Source organism: Rhipicephalus sanguineus, chromosome 9 (assembly GCF_013339695.2).
Source record: "Rhipicephalus sanguineus isolate Rsan-2018 chromosome 9, BIME_Rsan_1.4, whole genome shotgun sequence".
In the NCBI taxonomy this organism is placed as follows: Eukaryota; Metazoa; Arthropoda; class Arachnida; order Ixodida; family Ixodidae; genus Rhipicephalus; species Rhipicephalus sanguineus.
The window spans coordinates 74,400,628-74,417,364 of NC_051184.2; the positions used below are offsets into that span (position 1 = coordinate 74,400,628).

At 47.9% G+C, this 16,737-nt stretch overlaps 1 protein-coding gene across 1 annotated transcript in view; it reads left to right on the plus strand.

The window, feature by feature from the left end:
* Positions 1-14,343, plus strand: part of LOC119405329 (uncharacterized) — a 67,382-nt gene extending 53,039 nt beyond the window's left edge. Inside the window, exon 8 of the mRNA XM_037672159.1 lies at positions 14,238-14,343. Coding sequence (XP_037528087.1) covers positions 14,238-14,249 — 12 coding nt within the window. The 3' untranslated portion in view covers positions 14,250-14,343. The remainder of the gene's footprint in view (positions 1-14,237) is intronic.
* The last annotated feature ends 2,394 nt before the right edge of the window (positions 14,344-16,737 follow it).

A 16,737-nucleotide genomic window follows, 5' to 3' on the forward strand; every position in this document is an offset into this window, starting at 1 on the left:
AGTTAAAACAGAACGCTAGCCGCATAGAGCGAAGGCTCCTGCACCGGTCTGAATACAGACCTATAAGTTGTCACGTGGTCGAGACGCCGACAAAGGCAGCACTTGGCGCGTCCAACATGAGACTCTTTATTTGGCCGAACTTGTGGACGTGAAACGGAAATTCAACCTACAGCAATACACACTGAACACTGATAGCGGCGAACAGGCGTCGGCCGTCGATAATCTTGTCGGCGTTAAGGCGTGTCGGCATTTATACATGCGGCATCGAACACTCGAGCCTTATTGCTGGTAGCCGCGTTAGTTCCAGAATGAACTAAGCTGTTCGCGTTTGCGCGCTCAAGCCTATAAGAAGATTCTGAAATAATCTGGAAGTTTCCCAGCCATGCGGGCGTGGTTTGCGCAAGACAGCGATTACATGTGTAACGGACCAGTAAAAAACAGCAGAAGAAACACGCGTGGCATAGCCCCCCCCCCCCTGAAAAAGCGTCGCCTCGATGCTTGTGACAGAACATAGAAGGGGGCAAAACAAGCGAATGCACAAATAAATTACAATAAGAAAGCCAAAAAGTATAGTCAACAGGTTCGCTTATGCGTAAAAAACGGCTTAGGCCGCACTACATGAACGACTTCAGGTCGTGCGCGGCGTCGCCCGGGATGCCCTAGTAGTTGTCCGGGATGACCTCGTAGTCTAGAACGCCGAGATGTCGAAGCACCTTGTATGGCCCGAAGTATTGCCGAAGAAGTTTTTCACCGAGTCCACGGTGGCGTATCGGCGTCCAGACCAAAACACGGTGGCCGGGCTGATATGCCACGAAGCGTCGTCGAAGATTGTAGCGGCGGCTCTCGGTCATCTGTTGATTCTTGATGCGTTGGCAGGCGAGCTGTCGGGCTTCTTCGGCGCGCTGAAGGTAAACAGTGACACCGCGGTTGTCTTCGTCGGGGACATTCGGTAACATGGCGTCGATCGTCGTTGCCGGGTTCTTTCCGTAGACCAATTTGTAGGGCGTCATCTGCGTCGTTTCTTGCACGGCCGTGTTGCATGCGAAGTTTCACGTACTGAAGGATGGCCTCACAGGTCTTGTGTTCGACGTCAACATGCATGGCCAGCATATCGACGATGGTCTTACTTAGGTGCTCGGTGAGGCCATTAGTCTGTGGATGGTAGGCGATGGTACGGCGGTGGCTTGTCTGGCTGTATCTCAGAATTGCCTGAGTTAGGTCTGCAGTAAGGGCTAGCTCTGTCCATGATGAGGACATCTGGTGATGTAGGATGATGCTCTTAACAAGAAACTTAGCTACCTCGGCGGCACTGCCTTTGGGGCAGGACCTGTGTTTCGGCGTAGCAGGTCAGGTAGTCGGTAGTTACGACGATCCACTTATTCCGCAAGTCGACGTTGGAACGACCCCAGGAGGTCCATCCCGATCTGCTGGAACGGTCGCCGAGGTGGCTGGACCGGCTGAAGAAAGCCTTCTGCCTGGCCTTATTGGCGGCGTCTTGCGTCGCTGACAGTGTTTTCATGTCATCACGTAGGGCGTGACGTCAGTGTAAAGGCGCGGCCAGTAGTACTTTTCCTATATTCTTCCCAGCGTTCGGGAAACACCAAGCTGTCCTGCTGTCGGGTCGTCGTGCAGAGCCTGGAGGTCCTCTTGGAGCAATGCTCAAGGCATCACGAGAAGGTACTTGGCTCGAAGTGGTGAGAAGTTCTTCTTTCAGAGAACGCCGCTGCGTAAGAAAAACGAATCCAGTGCTCGCTTGAGTACTTTCGGAACGACGGCAGTCTTGCCCTCGAGGTATTCCATAAGGCCTCTGAGTTCCGGTTCGGATCGCTGTTGTTCAGCGAAGTCGTCGGCACTTAAGGTTCTCAAGAGTAGTCAGCATCCTGGTCGTCTTGCGGTGGTGGGTCCACGGGGGCACGAGACAGGCAGTCGGCGTCAGAATGTTTTCTTCTGGACTTGCAAACGACGGTAATGTCGAATTATTGAAGTCTCAAGCTCCACCGTGCGAGAAGACCTGAAGGGTCCTTCATGTTAGCTAGCGAATACATGGCGTGGTGGTCGCTCACAACATTGAAGGGCCTGCCGTAGAGGTAGGAGCGAAACTTTGACGTAGCCCAGATGATGGAACGGTACTCATTTTTTGTTGTGGAATGGTTGGCTTCTGCCTTGGGTAGCGACCAGCTAGCATAGCTGATAACCCTTTCCAGTCCGTCTGTCCCTTGCACAAGGACGGCGCCGAGCCCTACGCTGCTTGAGTCGGTGTGTATTTCCGTATCGGCGTATTCGTCGAAGTGCGCAAGTATCGGAGGCGTCTTCAGGCGTCGTTTCAATTCTTGCAGTGCTTGAACTTGCGCCGTTTCGCACATGAACTCCATCTACCCGTAGGTGTTCGTGAGTTGCGTCAGTGGCTCGGCGATCCCTGCCGAAACGTCTCTAATAGGCGCACAAGACCAGAAATCGGCGTACGGCCTTCTTGTTGGTGGGCGGCGTTAAGATGGCATTGGCAGCGGTTTTCCACGTGTGTGGGCAAACTCCAGACCTGTTAACGACATGACCCAAGAGCAAGAGTTCGCCGTACACGAAGCGGCACTTTTCTAGCTTTACGATGAGTCCGGAGTTCTTGATTTCTTGAAGTACAGCTTCAAGGCGCCGTAGGTGTTCGTCGAAATTTAGGCAAACACAACGACGTCATCCATGTGCACAAGGCACGTTTTCAGCGAGCATAGTGCCCATAACACGATGGAACGTCGCAGGTGTCGAGCAAAGACTAAAGGGCATTACCTTGAACTCGAAGATGCCGTCTGGTGTTATAAAGGCAGTTCTCGCTCGGTCTCTCTCGTCGACTTTGATTTGCCAGTAGCCGGTCTTCAGGTCCATCGACGAAAAGTACCTTGCCTTGTAGAGTCGATCCAGCGCGTCGTCTATACGTCGGAGAGGATACACGTCCTTTGTGATTTTGTTCAGGCAACGATAATCGACGCAGAATCGTAGGGTTCTATCCTGCTGTTTCACTAACACCACGGGTGACGCCCACGGACTCTTGGACGGCTGGATGATGTCCTCGCGTAGCATTTCGTCGACTTGTTTCTTAACGGCCTCGCGTTTTCGCGTCGAAACTCTGTACGGGCTCAGGTGGAGTGGCCTGGTATTTTCGTCTGTTATGATGCGGTGTTTTGCGACTGGGGTCCGCCGAATTCTTGACGACGACGAAACTCAGCCCTCCTATTGCAGCAGCAGGGTTCTGAGCTGTTGTTGCCTATGCTTGAGAAGGCTCGAATTGACATCCAAAGCTTGTTGAGGAGCACGGTTTGTCGGAGTATCTTTGGTTGAATCGGTGAGGGCGAAAGCACTGGTGGTTTGCACAATTTCTTCGATTTAGGTAACCGTCGCGCCTTTGTTCACGTGCTTGTACATGTTGCTGAAATTCGTCAGCACCACTGTTGCCTTCCCTCCACGCAGTTCGACTATTCCTCTTGCGACGCAAATCTCGCGGTTGATCAACAAGTGCTGGTTTCCTTCAACGATACCTTCAAGGTATGCTGATTTTTTCGTGCCGACGGACATGGTGACGTTGGTGCAAGGGGGTAGCGTGACACGGTCTTCCAGCACATTCAAAGCGTGCTTTCCTGGCGGCGTGTGCGGTGGAAATTTTTAGGGGCGAAGCTCCTTAAGGCGGCACCCGTTCGTCCCTCGTAGTCGTCGTGGTCGTAGTAGTGAGTAACAAGTCTTACGCTTTGACCTCCAAGGTGGTGCCGGTGGGAGATTTCTCCTGTGCGTTGTTGAACAATAAAAAATTCGCAGCGTGCGCGTTAACTAAAAGCCGAATTCTTCTGTCTCTCATTCCCCATTAGCAGCCATTGGCATGTTCCAGTAGGAAACGTTAGTAGAAGTAGAAGTGTAAGTGTTAGCTAAAAGCCGACTTCTTCTGTCTCTCATTGCCATTAGCAGCCATTGTTTACCTCCAAGGTAGTGCCTGGTGAGATTTCTCCTGTGCGTGATTAAACAATAAAAATTTTTTTCAAAACGCCGTTGATTGATGAAATAAACCAACGAAAGACGCCAGATGTTTTGTAAAAGCAGAACGAAAGAACGCCAGATGATTTTCTTAAAGTGTAGTAGTAGTAGTTGCATGTAGCCACCTCGCCCGATCGTCAACGGGCGAGGTGGACCGGCAACGGCGCGAGGACCCTGCCGTACGAGAGTTAAATCACACTAAAAGACATACTTTGCGGGCGATACACTCTAGTGAGCTTTCAACTTTTCGTCTTAATGTACATGATAAAGAAATTATTTCTACGAAAAACGCAAGGCACACCTTGAGCAATATGTTTGGTTTTGGGACGCTAAATGGAACCATGAGGCGATGCGAAGCCGGAGCACTTGCACGATCGCGTTCCGTTGGCTCTCGTTGGGCATGCTACCGACCTCGCGTCGTGGAACGCGCGTCCTGTCTTCCCTCTAGCCTTGCCTTTAATTCGCACAGGGCGAGCGGGGAATGCGGTCGCTCTTGGCGCTCTTTCGCTCGGGAGCGGACTTCTTCCTTGCATTTCACCGATCACAAGTGATAATGAAGGGACCACGTAAACCAACAGTACAATAAAAGTTTGATGTTTAATATATACACGATGTTTCACACTCTTTATATTGTGTACTGGGCGCATTTCACGGAAGAGTTTCACGGTTTACAGATGATTCCCTCCGTAGCTTCGCCCCACTCATCATCATTCACCCCGTGGATATGCTGTGATTTTTTTTTCTGTGGACAGTGTTATCGACTCGGATCGCATCGCAGGTCAATGACTGCACCATGTAAGCTTAAGAAGTCCATATCAATGATGACATCTCTCGAGCAAAGCTACAGCACTAAGAAGCTCGCCGGATGAATGCAGTTGTTAATGTTGACTCTCGCTGTGCAGATTCCCGCCAACGTCACGAGGTGTCCTCCAGCGGTCCAAATTTCGGGGCCTTCCCAAGCAGTCCTAACTTTCTAGTATTTCGCGGCGAACAGCCCACTGATGACGAAATAGTCGGATCCAGTATCTACGAGAGCGGTGACGTTGTGCCCATCGATGAGAACGTCGAGGTCGCTAGTTCGTCACCTTGCATTCCGGTTAGGTCGCGGCGTCGGATCAGGCTACATCGGTTTGTCCCGCTGCTTCGACGTTGCGTCGTCAGGTCTTTGGGCCGCGAAGTTGCAACGTCAGGGCTCCGTTCGACTTGCGACGTGTTCTATAGATTTCGTTGCGGCGTCGTCGTGGGCGGCGGATGATCTTCGCTATTTCGTCGTACAGCAACCGCACCTCCAGCTGTTGCTGCCCTTAGTTTTCCAGATACGGGCTAGGTGACCTGTCCCTGGTTGGGCTAGTGTATGATCGGCATTGAGGAGAGATGTGGCGGCCTGGCGACGGCGATCGGGAAGGTCCTCGGGGTGTCCACTGCACTCCTGCCAAGTAGTCGGCGATGTCGTGTAGTCGATGTTGTGTAGTGGGTGGTAGGTGTGGCCGGCTTTCCCGCAGTGGTAGCAGAGCGCTTGGTTGTCAGGAGCTTGCCAAATGTCGGCCCATAGAAGAATGTTAGGGTGTCGGTGGTGGTGGCGGCGGCGGTGTCTGGTGATTTAACTGCGGTGATGCGGTTTCTTGACGTTGTCGCAAAGGGGAAAGGGGATGGCGGCCTGCAGCACCGTAGCTGATAGCTTGCGGCTGCAGCTGTGCTAGCTGAGGAACACCAAGTGACTGCTTGATTCCGTTGTGCACAACATGAGCAATCGACGTCACCTCAGGCTGTGGAAAAAAGACCTTCCGGAGCTCCTCAAGCACGATGGCTCGGATAGTTTCGCGCAGGTCGTCAGAGCCAAGGACGAGCATAGCTGCGCTGTCGGGAATCAGGCGACGGTTGTACTGTCGGGTGCACATTTCTAGCCGCTTCTCAAGCATCGTTGCTTAAGAGGCAAATTATTGGATGCTGTACGGTGTGTTCCGCATCAGTCCGGCGAGGAGCTCCCCCTTGACTCCTCGCATAAGGAAGCAAACTTTCTTCTCTTCGGGCATGTCAGGATCTGCGTGGCGGAACAGTCTGGTGACTTCTTTGACGAGCGCCACGTTTTCGTTTGGCAGCTGCGCGTCGGTTTCGAGCAGAGTCTCGGCCCTCTCCTTTCGGACGACGCTGGTGAATGTTGCCAGGAATCTGGTGCGAAAAACGTCCCATGTTCTCAGGGTTCGCTCTTGGTTCTCGAACCATGTCCTAGCTGCGTCCTCCAAGGCGAAGTAGGCATGGTGTAGCTTGTATTCACTGCTCCATGCGTTGAACACGGTCACCCGGTTGTAGGCTTCTAGCCAGCTTTCTGGTTCTTCGGAGAAGGATCCTCGGAAGGTTGTCGGCCCCCTGGGTTGATGTAGCACAACTGTCGCGGACGGTGGCACAGTGACTGTGATTGTTAGCGCAGTCGTGATCACGACATTGGTCTTCCGGGTCTCGTCGGGTAGCGGCCTGTGCTCTGGTGGTAGGCCTCGCTGCCTGCGGCTAGCTCGCTGTTCGCTGTTGGCGTCGATGTCTCATTCGCGATTCGGACTGGGCGCACGGCTTGATGGGGGCGTCCGGAACATGAACGAAGAGCACCTCCACCAGATGTCACGTGGTCGTGTCGCTGACGAAGGCAGCAGTCGGCGTGTCCAAAAGGAGACTTTCATTTGGCCGAAGTTGTGGCTGTGACATGGAAAGTCAACTTATAGTAGTACACACTGTACACTGGTAGCGGCGAACGCAGCGTCGGCCGTCGATAATTTGCTATGGGGTAAGGCATGTCGGCATTTATACATGAGGCATCGACCATTTGAGCCTGATCGCTGGCGGCCGCGTTAGTTCCACAATGAACTCCACTGTTCGCATTAGCGCGCTCAAGCCTATAAGAATATTCTGAAATATTCTGGAAAGTTCCCAGCCATCGGGGCGCGGTTGGCGGAAGGCAGCGATTACACGTGTAATGGACCAGTTAATAACACAGCAAAAGAAGCGCGCGTGGCAACATCTAGAGCGAGCGCCACCGCGCTTCACTTCCTGAAGTATGCGGCTTGCTCTCTTTTTCTGATAGATTTTATGCCACCAGGGACGTTTACTTTTAAAGACGATAGTCTTTCTTGGGGAACTTAAACTCAGAAATTTTTGTCTGTCTTTCTGTCTGTCTGTCTTTCTGTTTGTCGGCACGTCACCCGATTCAGCCAACCGGCCAAAGTTGAACCACTTGCTTACCGCCCACCCATCTTGAACTGGTACGGCTGTTCATACTTGTGAACGTTGTCGATCAAAAAGTAAATATTACACATATCTGAGGCGTAACATCATTAGGTAAGTATTACGAGGTGTGTTCCTTTAATAGAAAATACATAGATACGCAATTTTAAAGACCTTGATGGTATGCGTTTAACGTTGACACAGTAACGCGTTTATTAAAAGATTGCCACAGCTGAAGCGATCAGCGGTCCAAGCCGAGCAAGCGCGAGCGCCAACAACAACCGTCTTCGTCTTCTTTCGCAGGCGTTCTTGTCTGCGCCCTACCATGTTATAATCACTCCCCCGCGGAAAAGGAGCCATCCTGGCGACCTAAGGAACAGGTACAACTGGTGGGTCATAATGCGGCTTCAGTCGATCGACGTGAACAGACTCGCGGCCGCGACGACGGCGGTCCGTAGATGATTGAACAGGCTCAATAATATAGTTAACTGGGGATGCTTGACGTAGTACGTGGTAGGGGCCTTCGTACTTAGGCAGTAGCTTTGTGGAAAGGCCAGGAGCGGAGGAGGGAACGCGAAGCCACACCAACGTTCCAGGCGAATACGACTGAGGAGGCAGGTTTTCGTCGTGACGGTCCTTCTGGCGCTACTCGCCCTACCATGTTACAACCCTAGTTTCTTAAGGTGCGCTGAAAATGCGACTGCGCTGAAACTTGTCTTCCTCCGTGCCCCCTGCACAAGCTCATGTTGTGTTTCGGTTTCGGTTCAGTATTGCGTTGTGCGAATGACAGGGGGCGACGCTCTGGCATTCCTGTTTTACCCAGGCGACGCGTAAATAAGAGAGTTTGCGGAGAGTACTCGTTGAGTGCGGACGTTTCTTCTCCTTCGGCGCATCGCGCCAAACAGCGTGTTCGGGCTGGCCGGCGTCCCCACCGGTCGCGTTGGTCACCGCCGGTCTTCGCCTGCCGCTGCGCCGGGACTACCAGCCCGCAACACTGCACTCATGTTTCACGACGTATTGCCAGATGGAGTCCATATCTCACGCAGCGCCTCTTCTATCGTCTTTAGACGACATTTACAGCGAAGCATGCAGATACGCGGCCAATCTTTTGTCACTTCATTCTGTCTCAGGCCGAAGTGATTGCGGAAGTCCTGCGCTTGTGTTGTAACCAAAACAAACGCGATGCTCTCGCGGTGTTTGCGCAGATGCGGCTGGCTGACGCTTGTACTTGAGGCGGCTTCCTAAGTAAGGAAAGCAGAGAGCTTTCAAAAATTGCAATATTCTATTTGAATACGGACGACAAGTCAAATACAAACAAAAGTTGCCCATAGGAAAACAATGACGTCAGACATGTCAGCATAAAATGTCTAAAGTCTTCTATGGTTTTTCGTTATGATTTGTTCTTCTGGTGGAATCATCTATGTCGACATTAGTTTTTGCTTTTTGCCCGACTGTGTGCTTTTCCTACATATATGTGTAGAGGTGGCGACACTAAAACTAGTTTTTAGTTCTTCGTTGCACTGCGACTTCGTAACAAGTCGGATAAAGAACCAAGAAGCCCAAACGAAAGTACTTCTTAAGTAGGCCGCTACAGATATTTTGCTTTGGCATTATTTTGAAACCTAGTGTAAATTAGAAGGGTAGCGGCTTGGGCTAGTTGGTATGTCGTGACGATATGTATAGCGCGAACGGGGTACTTAGCGCCTGTCCTCCTTTTTTCTGTCTGTCCAAGTACCGCGTTCGCGCTATACATTTTGTTTCGTCTAGTGTAAAGGGAGAGTAAGGTGTGAACAGAGATATAAAAACAGGATACACTTAGAAAGTGTAAAAACGCACGGAGTACGCATAATCAAGAAGTTCACGAAAGCTGGTCTCGTCAGGTGACCTGCTGCGAGCGACGCCTTGTGCCTGCAGAAGGTGGTTAGGTAGAATGTTCGACAAAACAGCCATTTTCATGTAACCAAGGGGGCTTGCAGTATATGATGTAAAAAAGCACAGTGCCTTTCGGAGATCGACAACCGCAGCGGCAAAACCGTGCGTATCATTTAGGTGAAATGATGCAAACAAAGGGACTAGGAAGACCTGGCTTCGAAATTCACGACGTTTCTCAGTCGTAAGGGCTCTTTTCGCATTGGCCAGCTGGTGTCAGTAGTGGTGTGTTTAGCGTCAGGGCTGGCTGAAGGTTTAACGTACGTATATTTCACACAAAACGGCTTCTACGCCATCCAGATGTCGAAATTTAGTTGTCTTGTTGCAATTGTGAACGAGTCTACAGCGAACACGTACCCGTGAGGATTTTTCAAAACGGTGCCGTAATACCGGAGTTACGCCCGTTTGATGATAAAAAAAGGCGCTCGCTTGTTTCGCTTTTATTTTCGATACGGTCCGTTTATCGGCTCCTCTCTCCTACTGGCTGATAACTCCTCCACACCGTGCAAAGAAGAATAGCGCTGAGCGCACGTAAGTACCTGCGATCAGACAAACATGTTCTTTTTGTGGATGATGCGCATACGAGAATGTTGACGTCACGGAGAACAGTGAGAATTATTGAAAAGCCCGGAGTGGAGAAGGGAATGTATCTTAGGATTTGTCAGGCACCCGCGGCTCGTAAACGCTGTTGCGTTTGGCATTGTCGATCGCGACGGCATTCTGAACTCGAACTCGGCGCGCGCGTTTACTTCAGATGTTAAAAAAATATCGGAGGTTGTTTAGAGGCTATTTAAGGATAATAATAATAATAATAATAATAATAATAATAATAATAATAATAATAATAATAATAATAATAATAATAATAATAATAATAATAATATCTGGGGTTTAACGTCCCAAAAGCACGATATGATATGAGAGACGCCGTATTGGAGGCCTCCGGAAATTTCGACCACCTGGGGTGTTCTTTAACGTGCACCTAAATCTAAGCACACGGGCCTCAAACATTTTTGCCTCCATCGAAAATGCAGCCGCCGTGGTCGGGATTCGCTCCCGCGACCTTCGGGTCAGCAGTCGAGCGCCATAACCACTAGAACACCGTGGCGGGGCGCTATTTAAGGAGGGTTTCGAACCAGACAGAAAAGAAAAGCTACACCTAAACCGGGTCGGAGGTGAACTCCAACCCGGAACACTGTTCCGCGAACATGTCTGAACCCGAGACAAGCCTTAAGCAAATAAAAAACAATTCTGAAGGCGACCCTTATTCTTGACTTACATGTCTGGTAGACTTGCACGTACGTATTCGTGGGCCCTGGCTCATTCCTTGGTTATCCTTATGCTTCGCACGGGGCGGAAGCACTTCTGAGAGGCCACACGGAAAGGAGCGCGTCGTTTGGAGATGCTCCGCCAGGTGTCTCAACAATCTCTACTCCTCAGAACCTTTCAATGCCCTCAATCAATTAATTTTCATTATTTATCCTGACATTTATTTGGCCGTCTTCTTACATTAAGTTATACTCCGACACCATGCTGCCACACGCGCTCCTTTCAATGTTTTATGCCACCGGCCCATTACAGGTTTAGCTACGGCCTTGCGCAAACCGCGCCCGAATGTCTGGGAACATTCCAGATTATTTAAATGTTCTGCTAGGCTTGAGCGCGCATGCGCGAACAGTTCAGTTTATTTTGGAAGTAACACTGCATTCAGCGATGAGGCTCGGATGTTCGTTGCCGCATGTGTAAATGCCGACGCTCCTTACCGCAGATCAGATTACCGACGGCCGACAAACTGTTCGCCGCTATCACAATACATCGTGGATTGGTTGTACATTGTCTTTTCATTTTCCGGGCACAAGTCCGCCCAAAGAAAATGTTTCGTCTTGAACCCGCCGACTGCTGCCTTCGTCAACGTCACGAACATGTGACCATATGTGTCCAACATGACTCGTTACCCTAACCACATCCATCGATTTCTTTTTTTCGGAACACTTTTGAATAATATTCTTAAAACCAGAAGTGCTAGACCAGATGTGCTTGAAACAAGCAAGAGCGTTACTCGAAGCTCGTGCCACTGGGAAGGTTACCGACTAGGCTAAAAACGGTCCAGGAATAGAAGCCATTAGCAGAAGCTTAAGGCTTCTGCTATTAACCGGGAGCTCAGTCAAAGAGAAATTAATGGTTCCTACCATTGTTTTACTTGCGAAGCCTTACAATTTCATTAAATGGTTTTAATCAGATGGTTTACAATCATAGGACTAAATTAAGGGAAACAACTGCTTAAGCAAATGATATAGGTGCATCTCAACATGCTATGGATTTCTTTCCCTGAAGCTCCGAGTCTTGATCTGGCATGGTCTGCAGTAAATAATGTCACCTATTTCCTTAAGTATGACAGCTCCCCCTCCGCAAGGAAAAGCAACCTCTGCTGCATGTGTCGTAGTGTTCGTCAGTCTCCAGACCTGTTGTGCGATATCCGTTGTATTAAACAATGACACCAGTTTAAAGCCGACGCCAAGAGAAGGTTGTTGTCGTAGTAGGTGTAACATTTCCCAAGGCATCTTCTACCTGTTTCCGACGAATCAGGAGTGTGGTGCATTATTTAAAATAACGCATTAGACACTGTATATGGTCGGCTGGCAATATTATCCGGTAACAAAAAAAAAACATCTGTGATCCCTCCGTCATAAGAATTGGTTTAACACGAATGCAAAGCGTGCCCTTACAGAAACAGTTAAATGTTTACTCTGCACTGATATAAGAGAGCTTGCAGGATGTCTTTTGGTGCTTGGCAGCTATAGCACCTTTTAACGTGCATGCACCCACGTTGACGCTTGGCGGCAAATCGCCATCCCGACGACTAACGTCCATGATCAATGAATAAGCGAGACATTGTGGTAGCTGTAGTATTTAACGGTGACAGGGTAACCAGATGAAACGGTGCGACACCCAGAGGAACGTAGCTGATTAGGCGCAAAACTTGGCTTAAGGTCGCCATCCTGATGCTTGCTAAAGAGTCAAAAGAACACCTAGGCCGGACTAAAAGGGAACGCAGCGCATGTCGTGTCTCCCCTCAATCCCGGCCGCGATTCTTCTGGGGGCCACCAAAAGCTGCCAACTCGGTGTAACATCCAGGTGACGCAGGTGAGCGTCGAATCTCTATTTATAATATGGATGGATGCTATGAGCAAGGCTGAGGCTTGGGCTAAGGTCGCCACCTCGCGGTGTGTTACGGCGTTGCAAAAATTGCACTTGTACTACATAAAGTGCGCCGAATCGGAAGGCCGCGTGCAAGAGCTAATTGTGGAGGCCACGGTCAGGATGCATCACTTTAACCCTCGCAGACGACAACTCCACCCCGCCGACTAAGAGGCAAGAGCACTATGAGAGGAAAGTGTGAAATATAAAAGGCACCTTTGTGAAGCCTTCAGAGTGTCTGACGGTGGTGCAGTGGGTAGCGTGCCTGGCATGTGTTATCGTCGACCGAGAGATAGTGGTTTCGACTCCCGCTGGCGGAACAATTGTTGTGTTTTTCTTTGGCATCTGATCATGTCCATTTTTTTGACGTCATCGCCGTGACGGAAATCTGTCACTGAAGTCATGGTGGATCCCTGCATATAACACTTTTGTGTTAAGGCAGATCGTATGCCAAGTGTCGGATAATTTTTTAAAAAGCGATAATCACTAGAAACTATTATTCTACATTATAAAGCACACCTTTTTTAGGCGAGCATGGTTATATAAAGCAAGTCCTATTTTTTTCATAAATAAATATTTTGATTAAAAGTGGGCCATACGCGAACGGTCCTAACTCAAGTTTCACGAGATAAAAAAAACTTAACTTTTCGCAGAGACATAATAAATGCCTTGGCCAGTGCAGCCAACCAAAATAAATGAGATCAGATAAATAATAAGTGTATAGTGATTAAAAAACCAAGAAATTATGCATTAACACTAGGGGCACCTTCGTATAACAGGCAGCAATATTAAACCTTGTTGCACGATTTTCGTATTGAGGTTAATTGCACACCCACTAATGTGATACAGAAGTGTGCAAAGTTTTAATGAAAAATATTAATTAGCAAATACGTTTTTAATGTTCGCGTATGGAAAAATACCAAAAATGTAAGTTCAGAGAAAATCACCAAAGAAGACTTGAAACAGGTGCAGCGGTTACACAAGGTGATCAAGAGCCATAAAATCCTTGATATTTGTAGCCAGTTCTATTCTGTATCTTACTCGTAAGCCTTTCCTCGAGCAGCAACTTCCTTTTTTTTTCTAGCTTGCGTTGTGGCATCAGTGCCCTGATGGGATGCTTTCGCGATGTGTGCCGATCATTTGTGAGGCAAGCTTTTTGCAGTGTGAAGGCGTGGCTCGATGCCGACTTGCTTCACAATATCAGATGTGCTTCTGCTGCCGTTATTTAAACGACACATAGCATCATAGAATGCAAATTTGATGATTTAGAAGCTCACATACGTGTCGCTGAGATGTACGACGTTGCGCGGCCACCTGGGGAAAAGTTTATGACTTTTACAGTTAAAAAATGATGGGTTAACAATGCTATTAGAGCATTATTACATGTTCACGCCTAATATAATTGGTAAATAATCAACAAAACACTATATTTCAAACTAACTTTTTGATGCGCACAAAACTAGCACTTTCAGTTTCCGTTTTGTACACGATGGGTGGTCTAAAATTTGTGCTTCTATGTTCAGAACGAAACTGCGTAGAGAGAAACTTTATGCAGAAAAATGATGGGCGATAAATCGCGCATTTAACATGCCAAAATCGAAAAAAAGAAATGTGGGCAAATATGAGATAAAATGTCGCTAGCGCACGCCGCGTTACCTGGATTCAATTGCGATTTCGAGACCAATTTCTAAAGTGCCGAACACGGTCTCAGTGGAATCAGTGGCTCAGGGTCACCGCGCACGTTTATATCTGCTCTCAGCGTCAGCTTCGCATTAATCTGATTCTATGTAATTGAGAAGTTACTAATCTCTTCTCTCTACAGAAAGGCCGCCACACTGTTATTGCGGAGCACTAACAACATGGGGTACGTTTGATCTTTTTTGCAGGTTTTGATGTAACGTGGCAAATAGATACCTGCGTTCAAGACGTCATAACGCTGCCTTCTACACGAGTTCTTCCTTACCATGTAATAAAGATTAATTGCCTTCAGTATACATCGTTTTTTCTGACTACCTTAAACTTTCCGCGCGTGAAATGTGGTCACAGCTCTTCTGTGAAATTATGTAAAAGCATAAAGGGTGTTTCAGCTAAAATGCCCCACGTAATAAGGACCAGGCTGCGTGGGCAGTTTTTGAGGCTTTCGCGATGAAATGTAAACATGAAGCATGTGTTAGCGGGACCTCTATTAATCTAACAGACAAGGAGTGTTGCCATCTACGTGAATAATCACTTAAGTTATGGCTGAAAAATAATGTGCCGCTGGACGCATGCGCCACTAGAAGCTCTGATATGTTTCCCTTCCCCGAGTCTTCCGTTTCAGTGTATATTTGAGCGTTTTTACAATAAAGCTGCAGTTGGCAGTCAGCGCTGGTCCTGTGTGCATTCTTGTCCGTGTCTACATCGCGCTGTTTTTAACTCTGGACACGTGCCAACTGGTTCGCATTCACTGGCTTTTCAAATACGAAGTATTAAAAATTGAACTCAGGCGCTACGCGTCTCCACCTAGCGCAGTATTGTTCTGAGCCATATAGAGCACGTCCTAATATTCTTTTTCCTATCCGCCAAGATAGGCAATTAACAAAGATTGTTTAATGAAATTTTAAAGTAGTAACTTTAGAGAAAGCTCTTCAATACAAACGTTGTAGCGCTTCTTCAGAGATACCAGATTTTTCAGTGTCTGTTATTCCACTGCATAATTTTTTTCCAGCCTTCTTTCAAGCGCACGATGTGCCGCCTAACGCGCGGCGCTTTTAGTGCCCTCAAACGTAAGTTGAACGAATTATCAAAGGCTGCTCCGCGCACGAAGGTACATTGAGCAGGATATGAGTGACTGCGGTTGACGCTAAATGGTGGTTGGGGTGTACCGTATCAAAAAAATATATGAAAGAGCCGCCGCCACGTGCGCGTGAATCTTTTATCTCGCATCTTCATCACGCTGTCATACTCGCCCCTTCTAATGCGTTTATTCATTGGTGCGAAAAGAAAAGAAAAAAATGTCTACGCTGTATAAAATGCTGCCCAAGGTAGGTGATTTGGTAGCGAAGCTTCCATAGAAGCCCATACGTACGCAAAGTGGCGGCACGTCATCTGCTCGTGGGACTTAGCGCCATCTCTGTGAGGAGGGAACACTTCCGGCAGAGCAAAAAATCACGTGGATGTGACGCCATATTCGGAAAACAATTGACGTCATTTTGTTGGCACTAGCACGAAAATTGATATAAAAATAGTTTTCGCAGACCCCTGATCGCTAGGAAATCGCGCTATGGTGATCCGGTGAGACGTTGAGTGAGCTTCAAGTCAACACCAGCTAAAGTAATATCGTCTCATGACTAGACAGCGGTGTTTAACTTTTTCGTGACCGTGGGAAAATTAGCTACGTTTTATGTTCTATCAATTTTTTTCTTTTGTTTTGAGTAATATGACAGACACACTATATTATTATATATCAACATAAAGCTGTGTGTTTTAAATTTTAATGGCATTACTTCGAAATGTTCATGGTACAGTATAATATGAAAGAATATTTATGAAAACTAGATTTACCGAAAATTGCATAGAACATTTTTAATGTTATACCCCGAATATGAAATAAAAAAACGAAATATAATCTGAGATATACAGAATATTTGGTCAGCAGCTTACTAATTAGCAGGAAACATAGAAACGCTGAAATGGGTCCTGCTATTTATGTCGTGAAAAAAAAAAGAGTTGTTGTCCTGTGTTCAGTGTCCCTTTTCCCACTTCGAGGCTGCGCTTTTCAACATTTCAATAAATACGTTGTCACTGAAACAAGGAAACGAGACCATTCATCACTGAAACAAGACCATTCATTCCTTGCAGTGATCTTAGTTTCTTTTATAAATTACCCTGTTCGTTAAAAATTCGACCTCTCACAAGGTAAAATGTACAAGGTTCCGATGCCTGTATATATAGCAGGGGTCACAAACACGCGGCACGCAGGTTCACAAATAAAATGTTTGCGATTTTTTTACATGGTACTCCCATTATTTGCAAGCCTGTTGCGATTAATAACACTTTGTTCGGGTAAGCTACAGGGACGGGACGGGCCTCACTCATTATTTTCGTGGGGCCACACATACGGTCACCATGTCTTGAAGCACAACGGCGGAAAAAAAATCTCTATATTCCAGAATAATCGTCCAGATTTCAGTTCTCCTGTGGAGCAGTAGCGACATGTATCACGAATCCTCTGCAAAAATGACCCATATATGAGGCCTTCTCGAGGTCGATGCAAATAAAATAATTAATAAAAATATTTGGTTCTAGTGAGAATCGACCCCAGGCCATTAGCGTGGCAAGCGGACGTTCTAACACATCGCCACGCCATCGCTTGATACAGCTCCGGAAAATACACTATATGAATGT